This window comes from Calonectris borealis, chromosome 1, assembly GCF_964195595.1.
Source record: "Calonectris borealis chromosome 1, bCalBor7.hap1.2, whole genome shotgun sequence".
Lineage (NCBI taxonomy): Eukaryota > Metazoa > Chordata > Aves > Procellariiformes > Procellariidae > Calonectris > Calonectris borealis.
In genome coordinates, this window is record NC_134312.1 from 59994571 (window position 1) to 60016749 (window position 22179).

The following is a 22179-nucleotide window of genomic DNA, read 5'->3' on the forward strand; positions in this document are numbered from 1 at the left end:
AGTCCTTATCTATACAAACATTCACTTTTCAGTTGATTTTTAAGCAGTGCAAACCTTCTAGACACCTTTGATTTAAAGCATGTTTTACTCTAGCTGAAGCCAGCTGCTAATCAATGTAAGCTAAACCAAAATAAGCCCATCTAAAACTGAAATCATAATTTCTGTGCAGCATTCCACAGAGACTTATCTAAATGACTTTTAAATTAGTCTCTTAAATTATAACAGTGCAACTTTCTTATGTAGGTAAACTCTTAGAATCCAATATTTTCCTGAGCAAAAGGGATTTCCTTTGTGACTGAAAAAAATCTCTGAAACTAGTCGGGGAGAGCATGGGAAGAGAATAATGTTATATGAGCCTTGTTCTTCAATTATATTATCTCCATCAGAGTATGAACAGATCTTCATATTAGATGATCATTTTACCAACACTCACTTCTCACTAGGAGGATTCTCCATCATTGTATTCCAAAATCAAGCAGCATTCAGATTTGTCTGGGTGATATATTTTTGTCAGCATGACAAAGGTTCCCACAGTGTTTAATTACTCAGACTAGCCAGGGGAGAAGGAAAGAAATGAGCCGTGCTGAGTTTGCTGTGCCAGGCTTGCTCTGTGTTACATAAGCAGGCATTTTCCGAATGCGCGGAAGGAAGGCAGCACCCGAACTTCTGCCTTCTCTTTCCACTGGCTGTCCCTCTCCAGATTTCATGTTTGTTTTCCGTTGATTGACTGTCTTTTGTCTCATGATCTTTTTGCAATTTGCTCATTTCCAGGGCAGCAGGTTCTTGGCTTGGTGGAGAACCAGAGTGATTGGTATTTGGGCAACCTTTGGAAGAATCATCGGCCCTGGCCAGCGCTTGGGAGGGGCTACAACACAGGTAGGCCCTGAGGGTTTTCTTTGAATTAACGTTTCCATTAAGCATGCAATCAGTCTCCTGGTGTAGAGATATGAGATGTGGTAATTTGCACCTCCCTTTCCAACCTACTGCAAAATTTGTCATTTAAAGCAGTAAAAATGATGCAGTGTGATGCATTTTGGAGTTTCTGGTCCCGTGGTACTCTGAGGATAATATGTTCTTTCTCTAAATGGTCTTAAGAGAGATTGTATGGCATCCTTTGGGAAAGGACAGAGCTTTTCAGCAGTCTGACACATCCTCAGCACATCTCCTACAAGATTTCTGAAGCGTATGTAGGCCCAGCACAAGGGGAAGAATAGGAATCAAGGGTCATTTTCTGTAAAGAGGTAAATGGTATCACAAAATGTCAGCCCAATAAAGATATGACTCCTGCAGGACAGCAACAGGGTCATAATTGTCCTAATAAAATGCAAACTACTGGCCATCAATTTCTGCTGCTGTGAGAAAGGAATAAAGGCACTAGATCAGAGAATTTATTAGGTTACAAGAGACAGGTCTTCCCACTGATTTGTGTTTGGTATGTGAGAAAACATACAGGTGCATAAAGAACACACACATACATCTAAATCACTTTGATGCTAGGCTTTACATGCTGATGCAGTGAGTTAGGTTCCCTCTCTATTTGTAATAAAAGGGCAGAACAGATGGTGAAGCCTCCATTTAGAAAAGATGAGTCCATTTAAATATCCCTGCACTATCAGGAAATTATTCACCATAATAGTGGATTTGCTTTGCAGAAATATATTGGATTGAATTAAACAGACAACTAGAAAAAGGATTGCACAAGTTGTGGTTGGGTCATCTGTATTTCTATATTCCTTTGTATATTTAGGGGAATCATGCCAGGTTTTGTGAATTTGTATTTCAGCCTCTGCAAAACATCTCTGTTCTGTGAAAACGTTCAAAAGAATAGCCTAACAGAACACAGATAGATATGGATACGAGATTTTGGCAAAAGAGGTTTGTTTCCAGGTTCTCCACTTGCCAGAGCAGAATTGCATATACAAAGGCTTGGGCTGCCCGCCCCTTCCCCCCACTCCCCCAAAAGCATGAGACAGAGCTAAGTTTCATGGATTTGTCCTGAAACCTGAAAACTAAACTTGTTGATGTCAATTCTGTTCAGTGTTACACCACAAAGCAGTATCTTTTGTTCTACTGAGAGATGACCACCTTTTATAGTTACTTTCTTTCTACTGCATTTTTGCTTTTTCCTTTCTGCCATTTTAATGCTGGCAGAGAGAAATGTGTCACAACCACATAACATTAGAATAACCCAGAAATGTATGGTCGGTAGTATCTAAAATGCAATTATGTAAATAAAAATGCTGTAAAGCTTTAATTTGTATCGTCTTAACTTACACTTCCAAATGTCTTATAGGGATACCAAATGTCAGTATATCACAAAATTCTTCCACTGAAAGCAAAAATATTTGAATGTCTGTAGTCCTTCATATACATTGCTTGTGTTAATTCTTGGTGTGTGTTAATACATACCTACCAGGCCATGCATAATCCTGTCCATGATTTTAGTCTGCTCACAATTTCTTTCTTCAGATAACTCACCTGTAGCTATAAAGACTTTCTTTTTTTTTAGAAAGAAAACCAGAAGGTAGATAATGAATGGAAGATTGACAAGTGATCATAAGAAGTAGAATGATGTTTTTTCAAGTACATGGAACAAGAGGTCACTGAGTGAAATAGTGCAACCTCTGAGAAGCAGCAAACAATGTTATTGACAGAATCAGCATCATTTACTATAATTTTCGTAATTGAATTCATTGTTTGCCATTGTAGCAGAGACTGGAGGTATAAATCTCTCAAGGAAGATGAAATAGCAAGTGAAACTGGAGCTTGTTTGATATGTTCAGTAAATTAAAATAATTGACACTGAACAGAACACTGTGGCCAAGGAGGATTCAGAAGACTAAAGGGGAGGGACAGGAAAGAGAAGCAATAACTCTAAGCAAAACACTCATGAAAGACAGTGGGCCAGGAAAGGGGAGACTCAGAAATTCAGGTGCTTAGAGTTGTACTTAGGAACAGTACAAAACCCTGAAACTTTAATGAGCTAAACAAAGCTGGATCAGGGGGAAGCCGTCAGACAGACTTTGCTCTTGCACTTGGGAGGGTGTTTATTACAGTCCTAGGATACAATCCTAAGTAAAGAGATTTTCATGTGAGCCTCTTCAATCAGACCCAATCCTGGCAGATTTGATGCAGAATCACCCCTCAAAGTCAAAATTCTTCCACTGCTTCCTCCCAATTTCTGAAGCAAATAATTTATCTTTCACTACTACCTTTCTATGTCTGAGCCACTCTGGACAACATATACGTTGGGAGAGTCCCAGAAGGCAGATACATTAAAGCCAAAGGTGTGTTTGTTCCTTCTCCACTAGCTCTTTAAACTCAGTAAGCACATGTGTTCTCCTATTCCTGTGTGTCCAGACCATTTGTCCAGACACCTGACAGCCAATACAGGTTTTCAAGGAAAGATTTTATTTGGTTGTTTTTCATCCTTCTTCCTCATTTGCACAGGCAGATAATCCAAGTCATACTTTAATCCATGATAATACAATCTTAGGAAAATCAGACCAAACTCAAAAGTCAGTTCAGTGACAATTTAATGGGTGTTTAAAATGTTCTTGGGTAGAACCATTCTTTATTTGAGGTAACATTCCCTTCCTCAAGCCATTTTAGACACAGTTCCTTCTGTACCACAAAGGTACCCACGTTTTTTCTGTACCTTGTTGGCCGAAACTCAGTAAGCTGCTTAATCAAATATTTTTTTTATATATCGTCCACTCCATTTTGCTTGTCTCCACTGAGATTAACTCTTACAGACTCCTCGTACATTAGTTAAAGCAGACTTTTCTCTCTTCTCAATCTATATTGTCTTTCACTGACTAAACTGTGCTTTCGAAAGCATTGCCTGAGCCGCATTATGATTTTCCTCTTTACAGACGTTAAACTGACAGCTCCAGAATTGCACTGCATGGTTTGATGTTCATTTCTGGAGTAACAGTCATCTTAGTCCTCAGAAAAATATCTTGTCAAAGAAATTCTAAACGTAAAAGCTTTTAGTACTTTGTCTGCTTTATACTTTCCATCATGGTGGAGAACAGCTTTTAAAAGCAGTTTCTGGTGACTATTATCATGATTTCAGGCCACTTCCTCAGCTGGTGTGAATCGGCTGGATTCGCTGGCTTTAGTGCAGGAGGGCCAACTTACATCAGCTGAGAATGGACTCCGTGCCTTTCAGCTGGAGCTTTAGGATGGATCTATGCCTGTAATTTGGGTGTCAGGGGGGGCATTTGTAAAAACTTTGGCCCAGGGGATTTCAGACTTCTAGACTACAGAAGCCTGTCCTGAGGATTTGAGGCTCATCTGAAATACACTGCCTCAGCGCAACCGCTAGATACTGTAAGGAGGTGTCTCAACAGCTTGAGCTGAGGATTCATACTCCCACGCTGAGAGATGGCACATTACCAGATTTGGGGATTGAGAACAGAAGGGAACGGCTAGCACCTGACGATTACCAGGCTACATGTACACCGTGCGTTATTACTCCCATGTTTGTAATGACTGGAAGAATGCTAGAATGAATCTCTTTCCTTTATTGTTTCCCTGAAAAAAAGGATCCATGGAAGATGAATTGGAAGTGGGAAGCATATGTTACGTCATTTTTGTATAATATTTAACAATTGTGAATAATAAAGACAAGCGTAGGTCAGACTGTTTATATGAAATTAGACTGGATCACATCCTGTGCTTCTTCGTGATGATACTGTTTATCTTCAGTGCAGAAAGCAAATGACTAGTAAAGCAGTGCAAAATGGGGTGGTGGTGGTCACGGAACTGCCTGTGGTCCTGCTCCGGAAACACGATAACCGTTTTCATCCGAGATCCACGGGCTTCTGCTCACAACATTATGATAATGTATCTGATGTTAAGTGCTGAGCACGTTCAACTTAATCAGACATTTCTGGTTTTTATAAATCCTCACAATTAATGCTTTAAATAGTTATTGTTGCCTAATTCTGGATAGACCTGTTACCAAAACGCTTTCTTTTCCTCCTGGAGGAGTCAGAATTCCATGACAGCCATCTGAATATAGCACTAATTTACAAACTATATTCCATAGATTCTGACTAAAACTAGTGCTTTTCTCCATGGTGTAAAGAAAGGAGTATAGCGGTTGCTTGAGAGAGGAGATTTTTCCAAATTGTCTCAGTGAATGAAGAAGTCAGAAAACTCATGGTTTATAGAACCTTTAAATAGCCACCATCGAGGCCTGACTCAGTTTAGCCATGCCCTCTCTAAAAGCCATTGCAATATTCCTACCTCCCATTACAGAAAACATTATCACATACAGTACAGGAACTGGTATCATTAGGTTTGGTTCTAAGTACAGGAGTCTTTGCAAATAGCAGAAAAATACATTTTAATGATTAAAAAAAAAAAAAACCAAAAACAAACCAAAAAATGAAGTCCAACACCAATGTCAAGGCAAAAAGTAGCACTTTCTTCACCTACTCAGACTCCCACTGTACCAGTTTTTTGGATTAGATTATTCCTTATTTAAGATACTGTGAGCTCATTCAGCAAATATTGTTATCAGTGCAAAGCATACTGATACACATATGCTTTATAACGCACAATGCATTTGAAGTGCAGGTATCGTGCACATTGTACAGGTAGTAGTTTAGGAAGTGCCAACACATTGTTGCTTTTAGGCCCAACAGGAAATGTCAGTCTGTTTGTGTCAATGGTGGAAAGCTAAAATGATAATTCTGCTTTTGATGACCACATCCCTCTCTTTGTTGGCTATAATCTGTAGCTTGCACTTAAAAATAAGCTATCTTAAAGCTGACTACGCTCAAAGAATAGCTTCCTTTCCAGTCTTTCTCATGCAGTTTCTAAAGTACGTGATGTACTGAGAACTTGTTTACAGCTCGCTTGACATTTCTGAAATGAGGGTCAATATGTATTTGATTTTGAAAATGGTGCCTCTAGTTTGAGAGGCCTATCCAGGTAGTAATGGCATTGCTGCGGCTGAATTAGTCTACTGTTCATTGCATTCTCTGAGATACATCCTCTGCTCCTTAGCAATTGAATCTATCAGACCCTGCAATAACTGTCTTTTTTTAAAAAACAACACATGACTTTCTTTGAAACACTGAAAACTTCCATCTCCTAAGAAACCTGTGATAAAAAAACAATGGCATTCAGACAGTCTATACCAGATTCTAGTTTCCATTGTATTGGAGTAAATAAAAAGTATTTCTTTTTAGTTGATTAAATTGTCCTAGTTTGGGGTTTTTAACTGGTCTGACCTGAGTTCATAATATAAAGTTCTCCATGTAAGGTACATAGATAGGACATATATATGTGGTATTCCAATCTAATGATTTAAAGAATCGTTCTGAAGTGTGGTATTTTTAGCTTGATCAAGACAGTTCTTTATGTGAACATACATAGCTTGATGAGTAATTATGTTGTCCGGCACTCTGAAATGCCCTCTCCTTATTATAAAGGGACCATCATTAGCAGGTTAAATTTAGATGAAAGACTTGCACATAAAAGCTTAGTAGAGGCATCCAAGTGCCTAAACTGAGAACAAAAACGTCTGTTATATGACAGGAGAACCCCAGACAAACGCATAGTAACAGTAAAACCAGTACTTTTTCTTCTGAAGTGCAAGTTCACTTTCCAGTTTCTCATTGTGCTCATAAAAGTGATTTTGTAAAGACAGTTCCTTTTTGTGGATACAGAAACAGAAGTTTTAGCCATAGTCCCAGAGCAAAGAAAGAGGCATCACAGTTGGACTCCGTCTTTGGACTCTAACAGGTAGCCTGGTGCCTGTCAAGAAAGTAGCAGAGTAACTAAGATGTCTTTCTACACCCTTGCATCAAAGCTGTCACCTCTAAGAGGGTGCCAACAAAAAACAGTTGAATTTGGTCATAGTGAGATCACTCTCTTAGGTGCTATTGGCTACAGAAATCACTATGCTTTAATCATTTTAGTGTTAGAGCAAACTAGGTTCAGGACAAACCTTTCCGCTTTAAAAAAATGTCAAGAGACTTTTGAGAAAGAAGAATCTGCAAAATTGAGTGGACACTGAGATCTCAGAAGAAGCAGCTCAATTCTTTCCCCATTGTCTTTCTTCTGTCTCTATGTTCAGCTACATCCTGACTTCCATTGTTCCTGCTGTAGCTCTTCAACCCTCCCTCCTCCACCGGTCTTTGTCGAACTGAACTCAGGAGAGGACAGGAGCACTGCAATATAGGTAGTTTCTACACGGTTGCTCTCACAGCCTTAGCAGAGACAGTGAAAAGAGAAGCTTTCCCAGGTAGAATCATAGAATTATAGGCAATTTAGGTCAGAAGGGATCTCCAGAGGTCCAGTCCTCTTAGGACTGAAAGCCAACTCAGGTTGCTCGGGGCCTTTTCCAACTGAGTTTTTAGTATCTCCAAAGATACCTCTCAAGGCAACCTGTTCCTGTATTTGGCTACTGTCTTGGTGAGAAAAGTAAAAAATAAAAGTAAAAATTCCTAATACGTGATTAGAATTTCCTTTACTGCAATTTGTGTCAGTTACCTTTCATTCTGTCTCTGTGCATCTCTTAGAAGAGTTTGGCTCCCTTAAGTAGTTGTAGACAGCAATAAGACATCCCCGTAGCCTTCTCTTTTCCAGGCTGAACAAGCCCAGTTCTCTCAGCTTCTCCTCATACATGCCCTCCAGGCCTCTGACCATTGTGGTTGCTCTCCACTGGACTTGGTCCAGCATGTCAGTGTCTTTATTTGACTGAGGAATCCAAAACAGTATTTCTGATGTAGTCTTACAAGTGCTGAGTAAAGAGTGATAATCACTTCCCTTGACCTAAGGGGCTAATGTAGCCCAGGATGTGGTTGGCTGCCTTTGCCGCAAGGTCGCACTGCTGGCTTATGTTCAACTTGCTGTCCATCAAGCCCCCTAGGACTTTTCCTGAAAAGCTCCTTTCTATCCACTTGTCTTCCAGCCTGTACTGTCCATTCAGGAATAGTCCCATGCAGGACTTTTCATTGAACTTTATGAGCTTTCTCTTAACCCACTTGTCCAGCTTGTCAAGGTCCTTCCGAAGAGCAGCCCTATTCCCAGGGTATTGGCCACAGCTCCCAATTTGGTGTCATGTGCGACGTTGCTGAGGATGCATTCTATCTCATCTCCAGCTCATTAATCAGGGTGTTAAATAGTATCAGCCCCAGAATCAACTCTAGTGGAACACCACTTGTAAATGGCCACCATCTGAATGTTTTATTGCTGAACACAACCCTTTGAGCTTGGCAGTCCAACTTACTTTCCAGGCACCTTATAGTCTACCTATCCAAACTAAACCTCAGTTTGGCTATGAGCATGCTAAACAGCTCCACACACATTTTCTCCTTACGCAAATGCATCCCTCTATTTCTGTTGTGAACATAATTCTGTCCCTCTGTTACTAGAAGAGAAATGGTCGTGGAGGAAGGATTGACCTGCAGCTGACCTTTGGGTGAAATCGTTGCATTAAAGTACTTTGTGTTTCCTTTTTTAAAAAACGCTATAGTTAATTTTCAGGCCTGTTCATTCTGTGCTGCTGCTTTCCTTCCCCTAATCCATTTCTTAGAACGTTCTATTCCTCCTGAATCTCGTCCAGTCAATAAACTGCCCATTAAGAGGGGAAAAAAATGTTGTCTGGTTGCTTCTGAATGCAAAATCCCCAAACCTCTTTGTCATCCACCTACAAAGAAATACCTGAGAGGCTGTTCAGCCCATGAGCCACATTCCCTCCACTGTTGCTAGGGCACTGACTGAACATCAGGCCAAGAAAAGCTGTGACTGGTTCTTACTCATTGTGCCCATCCCTACAATTAGCCTTGTGGACTACTGTTAATATTAGAAGCCAGCCAAAATAATTATCACCTGTGCAGGGTGCATTTTTCCTCTTCACTTAGTCCAAAGTGGAAACCTTGTAAAATTGTTGACATTTCAACCCCTATTAAATATGATGCTTTTGAGAGGATCAAAACAAAACCAAAAAAACCCCACATAATTTAAAGCAATGTTCCCTGTTGCCTTTCACTTTTTGCTGCTTTCTGAGAAAGAAAAAAACATAGATAAGCATCATGGATAAGGTCCAGATCTGATATAAATGCCTGACTCTTGAGTTAAATAGACCTAAGATGATTTACAGGAGCTGAGGATCAAGAAACAGATTTTTTTTTTTTAAAAGTAGACTAGTTTTGGAAGACGTACTTGCTTTCATTAGGGCAAATATTCAGTGAATTCCAGCAAACCTCCTCAGTTTTTATCCATGGAAACAAGCTTTGTGTGGTCCCTTTTTCCAAACGTGCCTGCACAGGGAGGTTCAATGACTGCACCTCCTGCACAGTAATCCTGTACAGTCTGTACTATTCTGTGATTCCTGTTCAGGACAGCTCACCCAAAGTCCAGTTATGCTGGCTTGATGTAGAGTTGTGACAGTCACTCGCACTTCCGTCTTTTGAGGCACTGACATGAAAAATTGTACACTCAGAAAGAATGAAGAGAATCAGTCCAGGATGGATAATCAGAGAAACATAAGCTCCAGGTTTAATATGGTTGTCAGAATACTTTGTGTGATCACTGGATGTATAAACAGGGACATTTCGAGTATGAGTAGGGGAAATCTATTTCTTTTCTTTTGGGTGTAGGCTCTTTAATCCTGACATGTTGGATGTCTACATTGTCAGATAATTTAGCTCCTTAGTTCATTCTTCACTTGGCTCACTGATCATCCACAGGGCACAGAAATTAGTTGCTACCCTGTCTTTCTCAGGGAGCAACCTGTCTTTTGTCAAGAAAAAGGAAAAATATTGAGTGTAATTTGTTGATAGTTCACTCCAGGAAATATTTCTGGAAGGTAGTATGGATAGGCACCTCTTTCCAGTCCTCTCAACACTGCATCAGAAGACTTCACACTCTGTAATACTCCCACATGCCCTGATGACATTCTCCAGTGCACACAACATAGACCCTCAGCTAAAAACTCTCCAATCTAGAAAATTGTAACATAGCTCTCTCATAATGTCGGACACTGAGAAATGCAAACAAAATAATTGTTATGTCTAAAAACTGAAAGAACACAGACTAGGCCCTCAGAGACAAGTATTATGTAGCATTAATGTGGCCAGCCTGCTCAGTAAAGAGCTAGACCCTGAATAATGTGTGTACAATCACTCCATAGTCCTTGATCTGGGTACTAGGGATCACTTCTTGGAGTGGATATATTTTAAAATGTGGATTTAGCTACTTGTCCAGGTCTAATCTCCACAGGTCAAAGATGAGTACTTACAAATTAAAAAAGTTCAAAGAAAATACAGGAAAATTTCCCATAAATTTGGGAAAAATGGCTCCGGGAGCTTATCTGGGAGCGAGTCAAGGGATAGTTTGATCATAGCTTATTAGTATTTGCAGGAGAAAATAACATTTCTTAATAGAGGGCTTGCCAATTTAGCAAAGGTTCATCAAGATCAAATGACTGCAAGTTCAAAGACATGTTCAAATTAGAAATAAGGGAAGTATCCTTCATCAGGATAATTATGCATTGGAATAACTTATCAAAGTTTGTGATAGATTATCCATTATTGTAAATTTTTAAATCAAGACTGAATGTTTTTCTAGAAGTTCCGCTCTAGTTAAAGCACAAATTGATTTTGAAAAATCCTATGGCCTCTGTTATGCAAGAGCTAAAAATTATCCTTTCTGACTTTATCACTTAAATATGTATTTAACAGGGACTTCGTTTTCCTCTCAACTGAAGTCACCTAAGCACCCAAGCAAATGAAATCACAGAAAACCTGCTGTGTAAGAACTTACTGCATTTTAAGTATTGAAGAGAGGAAAAGTTCTTTAAAACTTTGTAGAAATTTTCCACATTTCCCCATGTCACTTTTCTTTTTAAATCTCACATTTCAAAGTGCCTTGTTATAAGATGTGTACCTGACCATCTTTTTGTTAGTGTCAACTTTTGGCACGTCCATCATGACTTCCAGACATGTACAGAGATGCACACTGAGTGCATCTGAGTGTTGGGTGATACTTATGCATGGCAGTGATGTGAGACACATTTTTCAGACAGCTCTCCTCTGCTCCATTTAGATTGGTCATTGCCATTGTGCTACAGCAGATAGAAGCTGAAACCTCCCTCCTCTCTCCCTTTGCTGGTCTGAAGTTAGGTGTCTTATCTGAGGTTTACAACTTCAGTCAGTAGCTCTATAAGAAGTTAGAATCATGTTCAAGTATATCCTTCATCTTAATTCTGCCTAAGGAGAAATAGCATACTTCGGAAGAGGAGAACAAAGAAAACAGAAGTGTTCCATTTCATTAAATGGTCATCAGGAAGTGTAAACAAATTGTTTATAAAGCTTCAAGAGGAACCAGGCTCCCAACAGAGTGACTGCACTACATTTCAAAATGCACTCTATCACAGCTTCACTTTCAATACATGTGCAGAGAAAACAAGGTCTATTGAATTCTGTCACTGTGCCCGGAGGGACACCCACTTTCCATTTCCAAACAGTTCCTCATCCCTGTTCGGTTTTCTCAGAGAAAAGTTCAAATATGGAGTCATTGTTTATTCTCAATTAACACATTGTGCATCCCTGCAAGTTTTTATTACTTTTTTTTACATTGTGAAAGGCTTTTTTGGAGAACAAGGCTGATGCATGTAAGTTCATAGCTAAATAATGTACGAGACTACTCCAAAAATATGTTAGAATGACAGTCCTTTGGTCATACTGTGTTAAAAGCTATAGACCTAAGCTATGGTTTTATTATATTAATGATGCAGCTAGTCAAATTATGAGCAGCAGTTAGATAGATGGTCTATAAATCAAGTGAAATAAATGCTGTGATTTTCATCCAAACAGAGACTTAAAATGAAGATTTAAAAATGTGTGCAGTGGCTTGATGTGGAATTGCAGCTTTGATTCAATTTTTTAATCCCTAACAGCCATATACTTGTGTTTTTCTATTTGCTCTTGATACTATGGGTGGAGAGCAGAGGCCACAGTCAGTGGTGTGGAGGTGTGGCCCAGTGGATTCCAAATGATCCAGCAAAGGCATAGTCATATTCCTAAATTACACACTGTGACCACTTCCGTTGATTTCAGGTACAATAAATTGGAATTAAAAGAACATGCGTAAGTATTTGCTAGAGTACTAAGTCGTCAACACTATCATGGTGCTTCTCCTTGGATAGCAGAGCTACAAGTCCCTTCCATAGCACCTAAAACTGAACTCAAGTTTTTGGTGCCAAATTTGTTTCACAAAACATGGTAGCTTAGTTGTTTGTATGCCTTAAATCTCTGGGTCAGTTAGTTATTGCAGCAAATCTCCGTAATGTCAGCCCTATTTAACATTATTTCTTACAGCATCTAAGACTCGATGTTTGGTGTATGGTCTTTGGTATGCTGGTTAAGTATTGTAAAATCCCAGTAATTTTTTTAAAACTCACTATTGCTTTATAATATATTTTGAAGTGCGTGTTGCCTGTCTTTCTCAGATATTGTAATGGTATCTACTTGCTATCTGTCTAGATGGTTCACTGTTACAGGCTTAGTTTCGAGAAGAATTTTTAAAAACCTGAGAAGGATAGGCTCTGAGGTGCTGCTCACATAATATGGCGTTGCCTCAACAGCTCACGAAAGCATCCTGTTCCACCTGAAAAAAACAAGCAAAGTGGTGCTTACAGAAAATGATCTCTTAGTAGCTACATTTTTTTCCCGCACAGCACTGAGTATTTTTTCAGCCACCTTAAAAGGGCCATTGTAATAAATTGATTGAGTTTGAAAGCTTGTCCAGTTTCACTGTAACTTCTGTAAGTGATTCTGTTATATCTTAAAATGTTGTTTATTACCTCCAGCTCTACTATACGTTCCTCTCTGAATTTAGGAAAAGCCATAGTTTGTGTTCCTGAAGCAAGAGGTGGGGATGCTTGGTAGCATTCCAAGGGAAATTGCTGATGTTTCTGCAAACTTCCAATTTACTATTCAGGAAAATGAAATTAAATATTTTGTTCTGGAGCGGATTAACAAAAAAAACAGAGACTATTTTGCTGAGATGGCTTGAAGCATCTACTGAAACCATTGCTTAGTCAAAACATTGGAAAGACAAAAAGTTTGATTCGGATTGAATCAAAAAATGGGAAAAGGACAAAAAATTCTGGTGACGCCCAGAGTTTTGTTAGACCTAGAATGAAAGATTTATTTTCCTTTTCAGGTCTTGTAACCATTTTCAATAAGGTTTTTAATTTGTATCATTTTTGAAGTGAAAAACATTATTTTAGAATAAGTTGGGGTTTAAAACGTGCCAAAAAAATATTTACCATATTTCCCAACTGAAACATTTTAGTCCAAACATGTTAATTCAGATTTTTGCCCTGTTTTCTCCAATCTATTCACCAAATTTCTTTTTTTTTTTTTCTGTTTTGCTTTTGGGCCTGGAGTTTTTTGTGTATGTCCTGAAATTACATTTTTGAGAAACTCCTTTGTTTGTTTGTTTGCTTTTTTGTTTGTTTGAAGAATTCAGAATCTGTCAGATTTTAGTAGTTCAAGCAAAGTCTCATCAAGCAGGGAGAGAAAATGCCATTCAAGTAAAAACTAGACTAGGACGTTTTCCACAGGTTTAGTAATAAAGCATTATTTTTCCAAGAGCTCTTTGAGATATTTGCATCTCTGTATATGCCTGAACTATTTCCTCGGGATAAGGAAAATAGGGTGTTCTGTGGCTGATGATAATTTGTTTAATACTCATGAGATATTTGGGTTGCCACTTTTCTCTTTTTGTTTATTTGCTGCCAAGTTTTTCCTTTGTTTTTCTCAGGGAGGTTAGGGCAGGAAAACGCTGCACTCACGAAAAGATGAGAAGTCCCACTGCCTGGAGCCAGATGTTCATAAAATATTCCTTTGATTTTTTTTTTTCCCCTCCAGTCTCTTTCTCCCCCAGCACAGCAGCTGAGAGTAAGTCCCTTTTCCCTTTATGTTCAGCTGTATGTCATCTTGAATTTAGTCTGAGATTTCAGTCAATTTGACTCTGAGGGAAGGGGCTCCCGAGGCAAATATTTTCCTTTCCTTATTTCAGACGCTTTGTCGACAAACTAATTGTGCAGATTGGAGTTATTTCATTTGTTAGGTTTGCTTTTGGTAACAGAACAATATAGAAGTAAAACTGAAGTGCTCTGTTCTGAAGAAAAGGTAATTTTTCCTCTGCATGAACTATTTAAAAGTTCCCAACACACATGCTTTTGCTTTGCTTTTGCGCTAAATAACACTAATTAGGCGAATAGTATTAAATTCTCCTCTTAGTAGAAATCTCTTATTCTCACTAATACTAATGAGTAAATATTTAAACTTGCTATAAATATCCTCCAGTAGTTATTTTTACGGCAGCAGTAAATTAGAATTCCACAGTGTGAGAAGCCCTGAACAAAGGTTGTACAAAGGTGTTAAACTCAAGCCTGTAGGTGAATTAAAATAGAAATCACATCGAAATTAGTCTTGACGATGGAACATTAAAAGCTTGTGAATATTTTCAATAGCCATAATTGCATCATAATTTAATACATGCTTTCTCACATATATTCCAGTTTTTCCACCCCATCTGCCTCTTTTACTGTCAGCTGCTACCATGATAACCCCTCAGGACAGCATAATCTCTTTAGCTGCGATGCCATAATCTGCTGCTAGCATAAGAGTGGAAGACAAAAAAATGAAGAATACTGCACATATTTAAACATTTCCCCTTGTCCTCCTCGGAGAGGAGGCTTAAAGAAATTAAGAAAAAATGTTTTATTGTCTATAAATTATAAATACTATTACATTAGAGTTAACTGAATCTTACAATTAGTCTTTATCTTTCTTAATGAAGAATCTCCTCAGTTGTATTTCACTATTGAAACAAAGCTGACCGTTCTTGCCAGCTGGAAAAAATCCACTGCCAGAGAGGAGCTTATCCCACCCAGTTTACTGCTGCAGCGCAAGGAATCTGCTTCACGTTGATCTAGAATTTCAGACAATGCGCAATGGCTCTCTTAGAAGCTATTGCACGCACATTACACACTCCAAATAGGCTTCGGTTATGCTGGAGAGACGACAAATACACTGGCAGAAATGTGTTGTAGCATGTTGCGACAATACGTCCCTTTCCAATCCAACAGCTGGAAGCAGAAAGGTTGACTGAAGATGAAAAGGGATCCCTCCAGTACAGGTTCCAGCATCTTTGGGAACCAGATGGACTGAAATGGAAAACAGAACTAAAATAGGCCACAAAATTCACTGCCAGAAGAGGTTTTCTTTTTATTCATGGCAGTGCCAGGTTTTACTAAAAAGAAATTTGCCATGTCATAGAAACTGAAGATTGGAATGACCTGGAACATCCTTTGTTCTGTTGCGACCATTGCAGGATTGTTCCAGGTATTTTTGCTAATCTTTCTGTAGTCTGATTTTTCAAGACTCATGAAATAAAGCATTTTATCTGCCATTTTTAGGTTATTTCACCAGAAAAGGTTTAGGAGAATTTTTTTCAAGTATTGAGAATACATTTCCTTGCTTATTCTCATTACTTTTAGTTTTATCGTCCTAGACTCCCTCGGGCAGCTTTTCCCAGCGCCTGCTTTTTGCCATTTCATATTCTTCTGTGTAGCTGTTATGTTTCTCTACAGTTGCCATGATTTTTTTTAAGACCTCTTGTAATGTCACTTGCAGATGTCATTACTATTCTGTTCACTTCCCCCTTTTGCTAATGAAGACGTGAAACAACTCAGAACCTATCGTTGCTCTTACTGGGCGCTTCCTGTCAGCCTGCTAGGCTGCTGTTTATCAGTACTCTTCCGTTATGGTCCTTCAGTTTGCGTTCATTCCCTATGACAGTGCTCTTATCTAAGTCTTTCCAAATTAATTTTTCAAGTAAAATTTTCTGAGACACTGTAGGAAAGGTTTTGCTGATGCTTCAATCCAGCTTCATTGCTTCTGCTGTTTTCCCTTCTTCTACACTAGGGATTTTGTCCAGACAAAAAGCAATTGAGGAATAACAATTCATGTTGAGATACCTCTTTTCTCCCTTCGAGTGTAACTTTCTGATCTGAGGATCCTGCTCTATGAATGCTTGCTGCCTTAATGGCAGGCACTCTCAAAGGCTAGGTGGTAACCAGCATTTATAATCTGTTACTCAGAAAAGTTTCAGGGATTGCAATCGGATGTGTCAGGTGATTAACTTCTTACTAGGTGGAGGAAGGGCTACAATTTCATTTTATGCAGTCTATGTATTGCATCCTAGGCAGTAAGTATTAAGGGGCAGATTTCACCCCACACACTTTGAGTAAAATGTTTTATATAAGTGACAAAATTCTCTTCGTCTCAGCATAATCTTCATTTCAGGCCAGATAGAAATTAATTTAAACAGTGGGATTTTGGAAGAAGCAGATCTCTGTTCAGTGTGAAGATGGCAGAAATGGAGTCATACTAGATAAATCAGGATTATCTCTACCCTTTCCCTAGTAGACAGCGACTTGACAGAATATCCTCTTGGAGCCTGTAGCTTTTCAGAATAAGGAGTGGGAGGGTCACTTCAGAGTGTTAAGAGGTTGATTCTTTCTTTCTTGTAGGATATTGTCTAATTCTCTTTGGAATGATAATGACCTTTGGATGGAGTTAACCTCCATCATGTGAATCACCTGTATTGGTTCATTTTATAAGGAATAATCCCAATGCTAATCATGTCATAATGAAATCAAGCTTTATCAGTTAAGGAGACTACTAGAAATACAACATCCTTCTCTTGCTTCTCTTCTTCCTAGTTTCACTCCTCTTTGGCTACTTTAGCCTTCTTGCAAGCCTGTATAACCTAGCATTCATCCGTACGCCATCTCTCCATTTCTTCTCTGCAGCCTCAGGGGTTCAGGAAAACTTTCTCTTAGTGGCATCTTGAAACCTGAAGCTTTTTTTAGTCAACTTCCTCTGTTAGCACAGGATAAGGACTGTAGTTTCCACTGATAGATTTCAGCTCATGTCCTTGTTTTAACTGCTGAGTCAGCACATAGACAGGATGGGCCTTGGCTGGCATGGGACATCATGGCTTCTTTTGTTCTCTGCACTGTGTTTTCCTTCAGGTGTTATCTTGCTGCTTCTTGATAAGTTACGGAAGATGAAATGGGAGCAGATGTGGAGACTCACGGCAGAGCGGGAGTTAATGAGTATGCTGTCCACTTCACTGGCTGACCAGGTGAGTAGGACATTGCAGACGAGTGGTACTCCATGGATTGAGGAAGGTAAGAAAGGGAAAGGGGATGAGATGTGGGAAAAGGCAGGGGAAAGATATTGTACCTGTAGTCACCATTTGTTGAATCGTTCTGGGGAAAACATGGAAGAGAGGAATGGAGATTTACTCACGAGGTTTCTCTTACTACTCTGACGTTTTTACCTCCTCTGCACAGATGATTCATAAGATAGGCAAATGGGGTTTTCAAGCTTTAATTTTCTGTCCTTCTTTCTTTAACATAAAACTCTCTAGACACTGGAAGTCCAAATATACCATGTCTTTTCCTACTGGTTATTGTCTAAGCAGACTTTAGTTTTAAGAGTCTCCAGATATTTCTTTACTGTTTCTGGCAGATGAGTCCCAGCAGTTTTTTAATGTACTCCTTGCCGCAACACCCCTGTGAAGACAAAAGTGCTGCAGTCTCCCTGCCACAGATGGGAAACTGAGGCCAAGAGAAGAAAAAGTGTGCCTATACACAGAAATGCATATTTACTCTCTTTGTGCTTCCTACCAGCTCTCAGTTTTAAATCCAGAAACCCTGTTAATGTTTTAAATCCAGAAACCCTGGACCTGAACCAGTAAGTCTTGCTCAACAGATTGAGTGTATTAACTCAATACAGCATCATATTTAGATATTTCTACTGCTTCTGAGCTACATCTGGCTTATGACCAGTCACTACTAAGGAAGCACGCTGCTTACTGTGCACGTAGAGATGCGCACTTGTCTACAGTATCCTTGCAGGTTGATCCAAAAGCTACTGAAGTTCATTAAAATGATTCTTGCAACTTCACTGTGTTTTCCATTAGGTCCTGAGTTGCTTTCTGATACCTGCATGGGGCAGAATTTTGCAGAGTGGACCAATGTTGCTTATGTCTTACCCTAATACCTTAAGCACAAGACTGTCCTTGTAACTTACTTCTCCAACTGGATGGCTGCATAGAGGCAGAACACGTTCTGTCCCTCATGGTGTAGGCTGTTCTGCAAATCTGTCCTACATGCCCTTTCCATGAAACACCTAGAATACTTGTTGCAACAATAAAGTGCTAGCGAAAATCCCACGTAGTAATTCACCTTGAAGCAGCGCAACTGCCAGGATCACCTTCATCCCCTTTATTGAAAAGTGATGCAGTACTTACTAACAGCAGGCAGTTTGTCATTTACTGCATATTACTCTCCCTGGTGACTAGAAGAGGAACCACATCTCTTGCCAGCAATACAAGATACATGCTTTGAAAACTTTGCTGGAGTCCATTAGCTCCATGTGTCAAGAGAGCCTGTTCCTCTTGTTCAGATCTACACATCACCCCTTAGATTGATAGCACTATGGAAACAGAATTATGAGCAAGGTTTGCAGAGTTCAGCTTGCATAACCACTTGCCTTTCTCCCTGTGAGGGGGAGAAGGACAGTCAGCTTGGGGAGGGATTGAGATCGCCTCACTGTAGAAACAACGTACCCAACTGTTTCTCTGGTTTTGTCTGCTAGGATATCTTCAATGCAGTCATCAAACAAAATCCCTTCCTTGTCTACCAGCTCCCATGTTTCTGGAACGTGCAGCTGTCTGATCACACCCGTTCCGAGCAGTGCTACAGAGATGTCTCTGACCTGAAGGTATGTTTTACAGGAGGTTGGATGCGTGGTATCCTTTGCAACAGAGAATACAGGACTCCGCTGTGACAGAAAGATGAAGTCCCTTAAGTAAGGGGGAAACTAGCACATAAGGTTTATGAGGACACCCGAGCAGGGGAAGCAAATATGACTTTGGCTTTGTGCATTTTGACTGCTGGAAAAGTCAAAGATATATGCTGCTTTGGGGTTTGGCAAGGTGATACAAAACCTTTTCTTTTATACTGGACAAGTTTGAAACTCTTTAGTCAACATCATTTAATGGAGTGAAATTCACAGAGGGTTGGGCGGACCCTAGCTAGCAATACATTAGCCAAAATTTAAAGACCTTGCACACTGTATTTAGCCTTTGTGTACACTTAACCCAGCCACGCTGCCACTCATTTTTCCAGCATTTGCCCTGGAAGTAAAGGCTGAGTAGAAACTTGTTAATTTAATAAAGTGAAGCTATAGTATCAGCTTAATAGCACATTTTTCACTATTGTCAGGTAGAATATGAAAGCGGGATGGATTTGAACAGATATCGGTAAATTAACATCAATTGTGCTGTGGTCATTTTGAAAGGCCAGACTCAAATGTAGCATGCAGAGAGTTCGGAATTGAAGCTGATTGAGCTTCTACCAGGTGTAGAATAAGACTGGCTGGCTAAACAGCAGTAGATTCCATCAGAGCAGTCTAGTGACATCAGAACACAGTAAATATTAGGTAGTTTTTGGCGATTCATTTTAAAATTCAGTTAAGGTTCGTATACTTAATTTATGTTTTGAGAATGCTTTAGTAAATGAGGTTTAAGGAAAAAAAAAGAAAAACAGAACCATAGAAGAGGTTACAAGGGACCTCTGGAAACCAGTGATCCAAACCCCACTCAAAGCAGGACCAACTTAGATCAGGTCGCTCAGCGCCTTGTGCAGTTGAGTGTCAAGTCTCCAAAGACTGAGATTCCACAACCTCCCTGGCCCTCTGTTCCAGAGTTTGACCACCCTCATGGTGCAATATATTTCCTAAATCTAACCAAATTTTCCCTTGTAACAATTTGTAGAGTAACGGCAGGAGTGTTCAATACAAACACTGGAAAATCAATCACCCTTGACACACTGATTTCAAAAGCTGCACTTCCCAAAAGACAGAGTATCTACTACATGTGTTAACTGACCTGTCAAAGCTGGCTAGTATTGCTTGAATTTCATACATAAAGTATTCACAATCAACTATTCAGGTGTGGTCCATAGAAGACAGCTTTTAAAACTTAGATCAGTATACTGGTCAGTACACTGATCACTAAATGTTTTATGGTAGATGTTTGTAGGGCAGGATCAATTCAGGGACTTAAAAGCCTCATGGTTTTACGCCTTGTAACAAAGCACTGGTAGAGATTTCAGTTCTATGCTCATGTTGAGAATCATGTATGACAGCAATTGCAAGGCCTGAAACAAAAGGAGAGATGTAGTAGCAGGGAAAATGTTTTCTAAAAGATGAATTTTAGAAAAAAACACCTCCTACCGGCGAGATATCACAGTATCTTTTTGTGAATTAGAGGCTGACGTTAATTCGTATGATCTGCTAAGACAGTCAGATTGGTTTCAGCCCAAGGTTAAGACACGTACATTTACACGAGAAAAAGATATTGAAGCTAATAAAGTGAGGATCTAGGGCTTGGTTCAATTGCCTAAACACAGTTTGAGTCACCATAGATACTCTCAGATATCCATAGGGGGCTGGCAGATACAACACAGACCTGCTTTTGTCAAGGCAGCTGATGGGAGGCAGGATAACCATAAGGTGCTTTCAGTGTCGCTATACATTTGTATTGAGGCAGCTGAACTGTGATCCCCATGAGTGGTTTTGGAGACTGGTTAAGCTCACCTCAGAGTAGACATTTGACGATGAATCAGCCAAATCACTCTTTAGGCTCCAATGACTGTATTGACTAATCTGCTTCAGGTGTGGGACATCTAGCTCATATGTAACACCTACAAGTAAGCATTTAATAGAAGTATCTTAAAAATAAACTGAATCCTTTCTTCATTGTCAATTAACAAATTTATGTTTACAAGTATAACTTAGGCTTGGTTGTTTATTACCGTATATTGTGTCACCCTGTCAGTTCAATTACAGGATAGGCAATGAAGTCTAAGATGCATAATATCCTCCACTGGCTTTCTGGTCTCAGGTATTTAACTCAACAAGGGGTGCAGGCACATAAGCAATTTCTTCAGCTGAACTGGACTTATGCACACTGCTAAAATTATCCCCTAAATACTGAATCGGGGCTGAAATTCTTTGCTTTGAAAGACAGGCCAGAGCCTTATCTAGTGCATATAAGCCCCCTGGTTTCAATAAAGCTCTTCCCATATTCAGCAGTTAAAGAACTGGCCCTCAGGCAGTACTGCTTAAAATTCTTCATACAATTAAAAAAAAAAGCATAAATCAATTAAAGTTGTGAATTTGCATTATGAAAATTAGCAAAATTCTAGTTCTGAAAAGAAACCGGCTGGTTCAGTATGCGGGCCTCTCAAAAAAACAACAAATGTTGTTTGCCCAAGTTAGAAAATATACTCTTAAAATCACCCAAGTTAGTCAGTTCCATGGCATTTAATATAAATGGTATGACACAACATATTTGGCACATCCTGTATTTCATGGTAAGACTGGAATAAGAAACGATGTAAAAGAAACCTCCAGGGTATGAGGGAGAGAAAGACAGATTGTGAAGTTTGTACTGGAGGATTAAGAAGGATAGCGTAGGAAAGAAGGAGAGATTTAAATTCCAAGGTAAATCTGGCCCAGTCAAGTATTCCTCAGTCAAATCAGACTGCATTCCTCATGTCAGACTGAAAAAGCGCTGATTTAATTCCATCTGGCCTCAAAGTCCATGGGACTTGAGGATTTGTCATCTCTTACACGCAACATTATGTCAAATAAACTTAGACCCCCCCAGGGCTGGCTCCTGTTTGGGCAGGGGGTGTGTGTGTGTATGTATGTATATACACTCTTCTTTGCTGCCCTGTTCACATTCATGCAAACATAGGATGACCAGCATACTTTTTGCAGGCCTGTGGAGCACTTGAATATTTCATATTGCCTGAAGAGGATTTTAATCACTTTTTTCTCTTTATAGTCCTCATTAAGTTGCATCTCTCTCCATTTTATTGATTTTTTTTTTTTTTGTACTGTCTTATGTTATCTTAGTGACCATGAAATGATAGAATTCTCGATTCTTGGTGAAGTAAGGAGGGGGGTCAGCAAAATCGCTACCACGGATTTCCGGAGGGTGGACTTTGGCCTGCTCAGGACATTGGTTGAGAGAGTCCCTTGGGAGACAGTCCTG

At 39.5% G+C, this 22179-nt stretch overlaps 1 protein-coding gene across 1 annotated transcript in view; it reads left to right on the plus strand.

Moving 5' to 3' along the window:
* LARGE1 (LARGE xylosyl- and glucuronyltransferase 1) overlaps positions 1–22179 on the plus strand; it is a 202961-nt gene that overhangs the window by 136441 nt on the left and 44341 nt on the right. The window contains exons 6-8 of the mRNA XM_075156462.1: positions 772–876; positions 17078–17190; positions 18711–18836. Of these exons, the coding sequence (XP_075012563.1) occupies positions 772–876; positions 17078–17190; positions 18711–18836 (344 nt within the window). The remainder of the gene's footprint in view (positions 1–771; positions 877–17077; positions 17191–18710; positions 18837–22179) is intronic.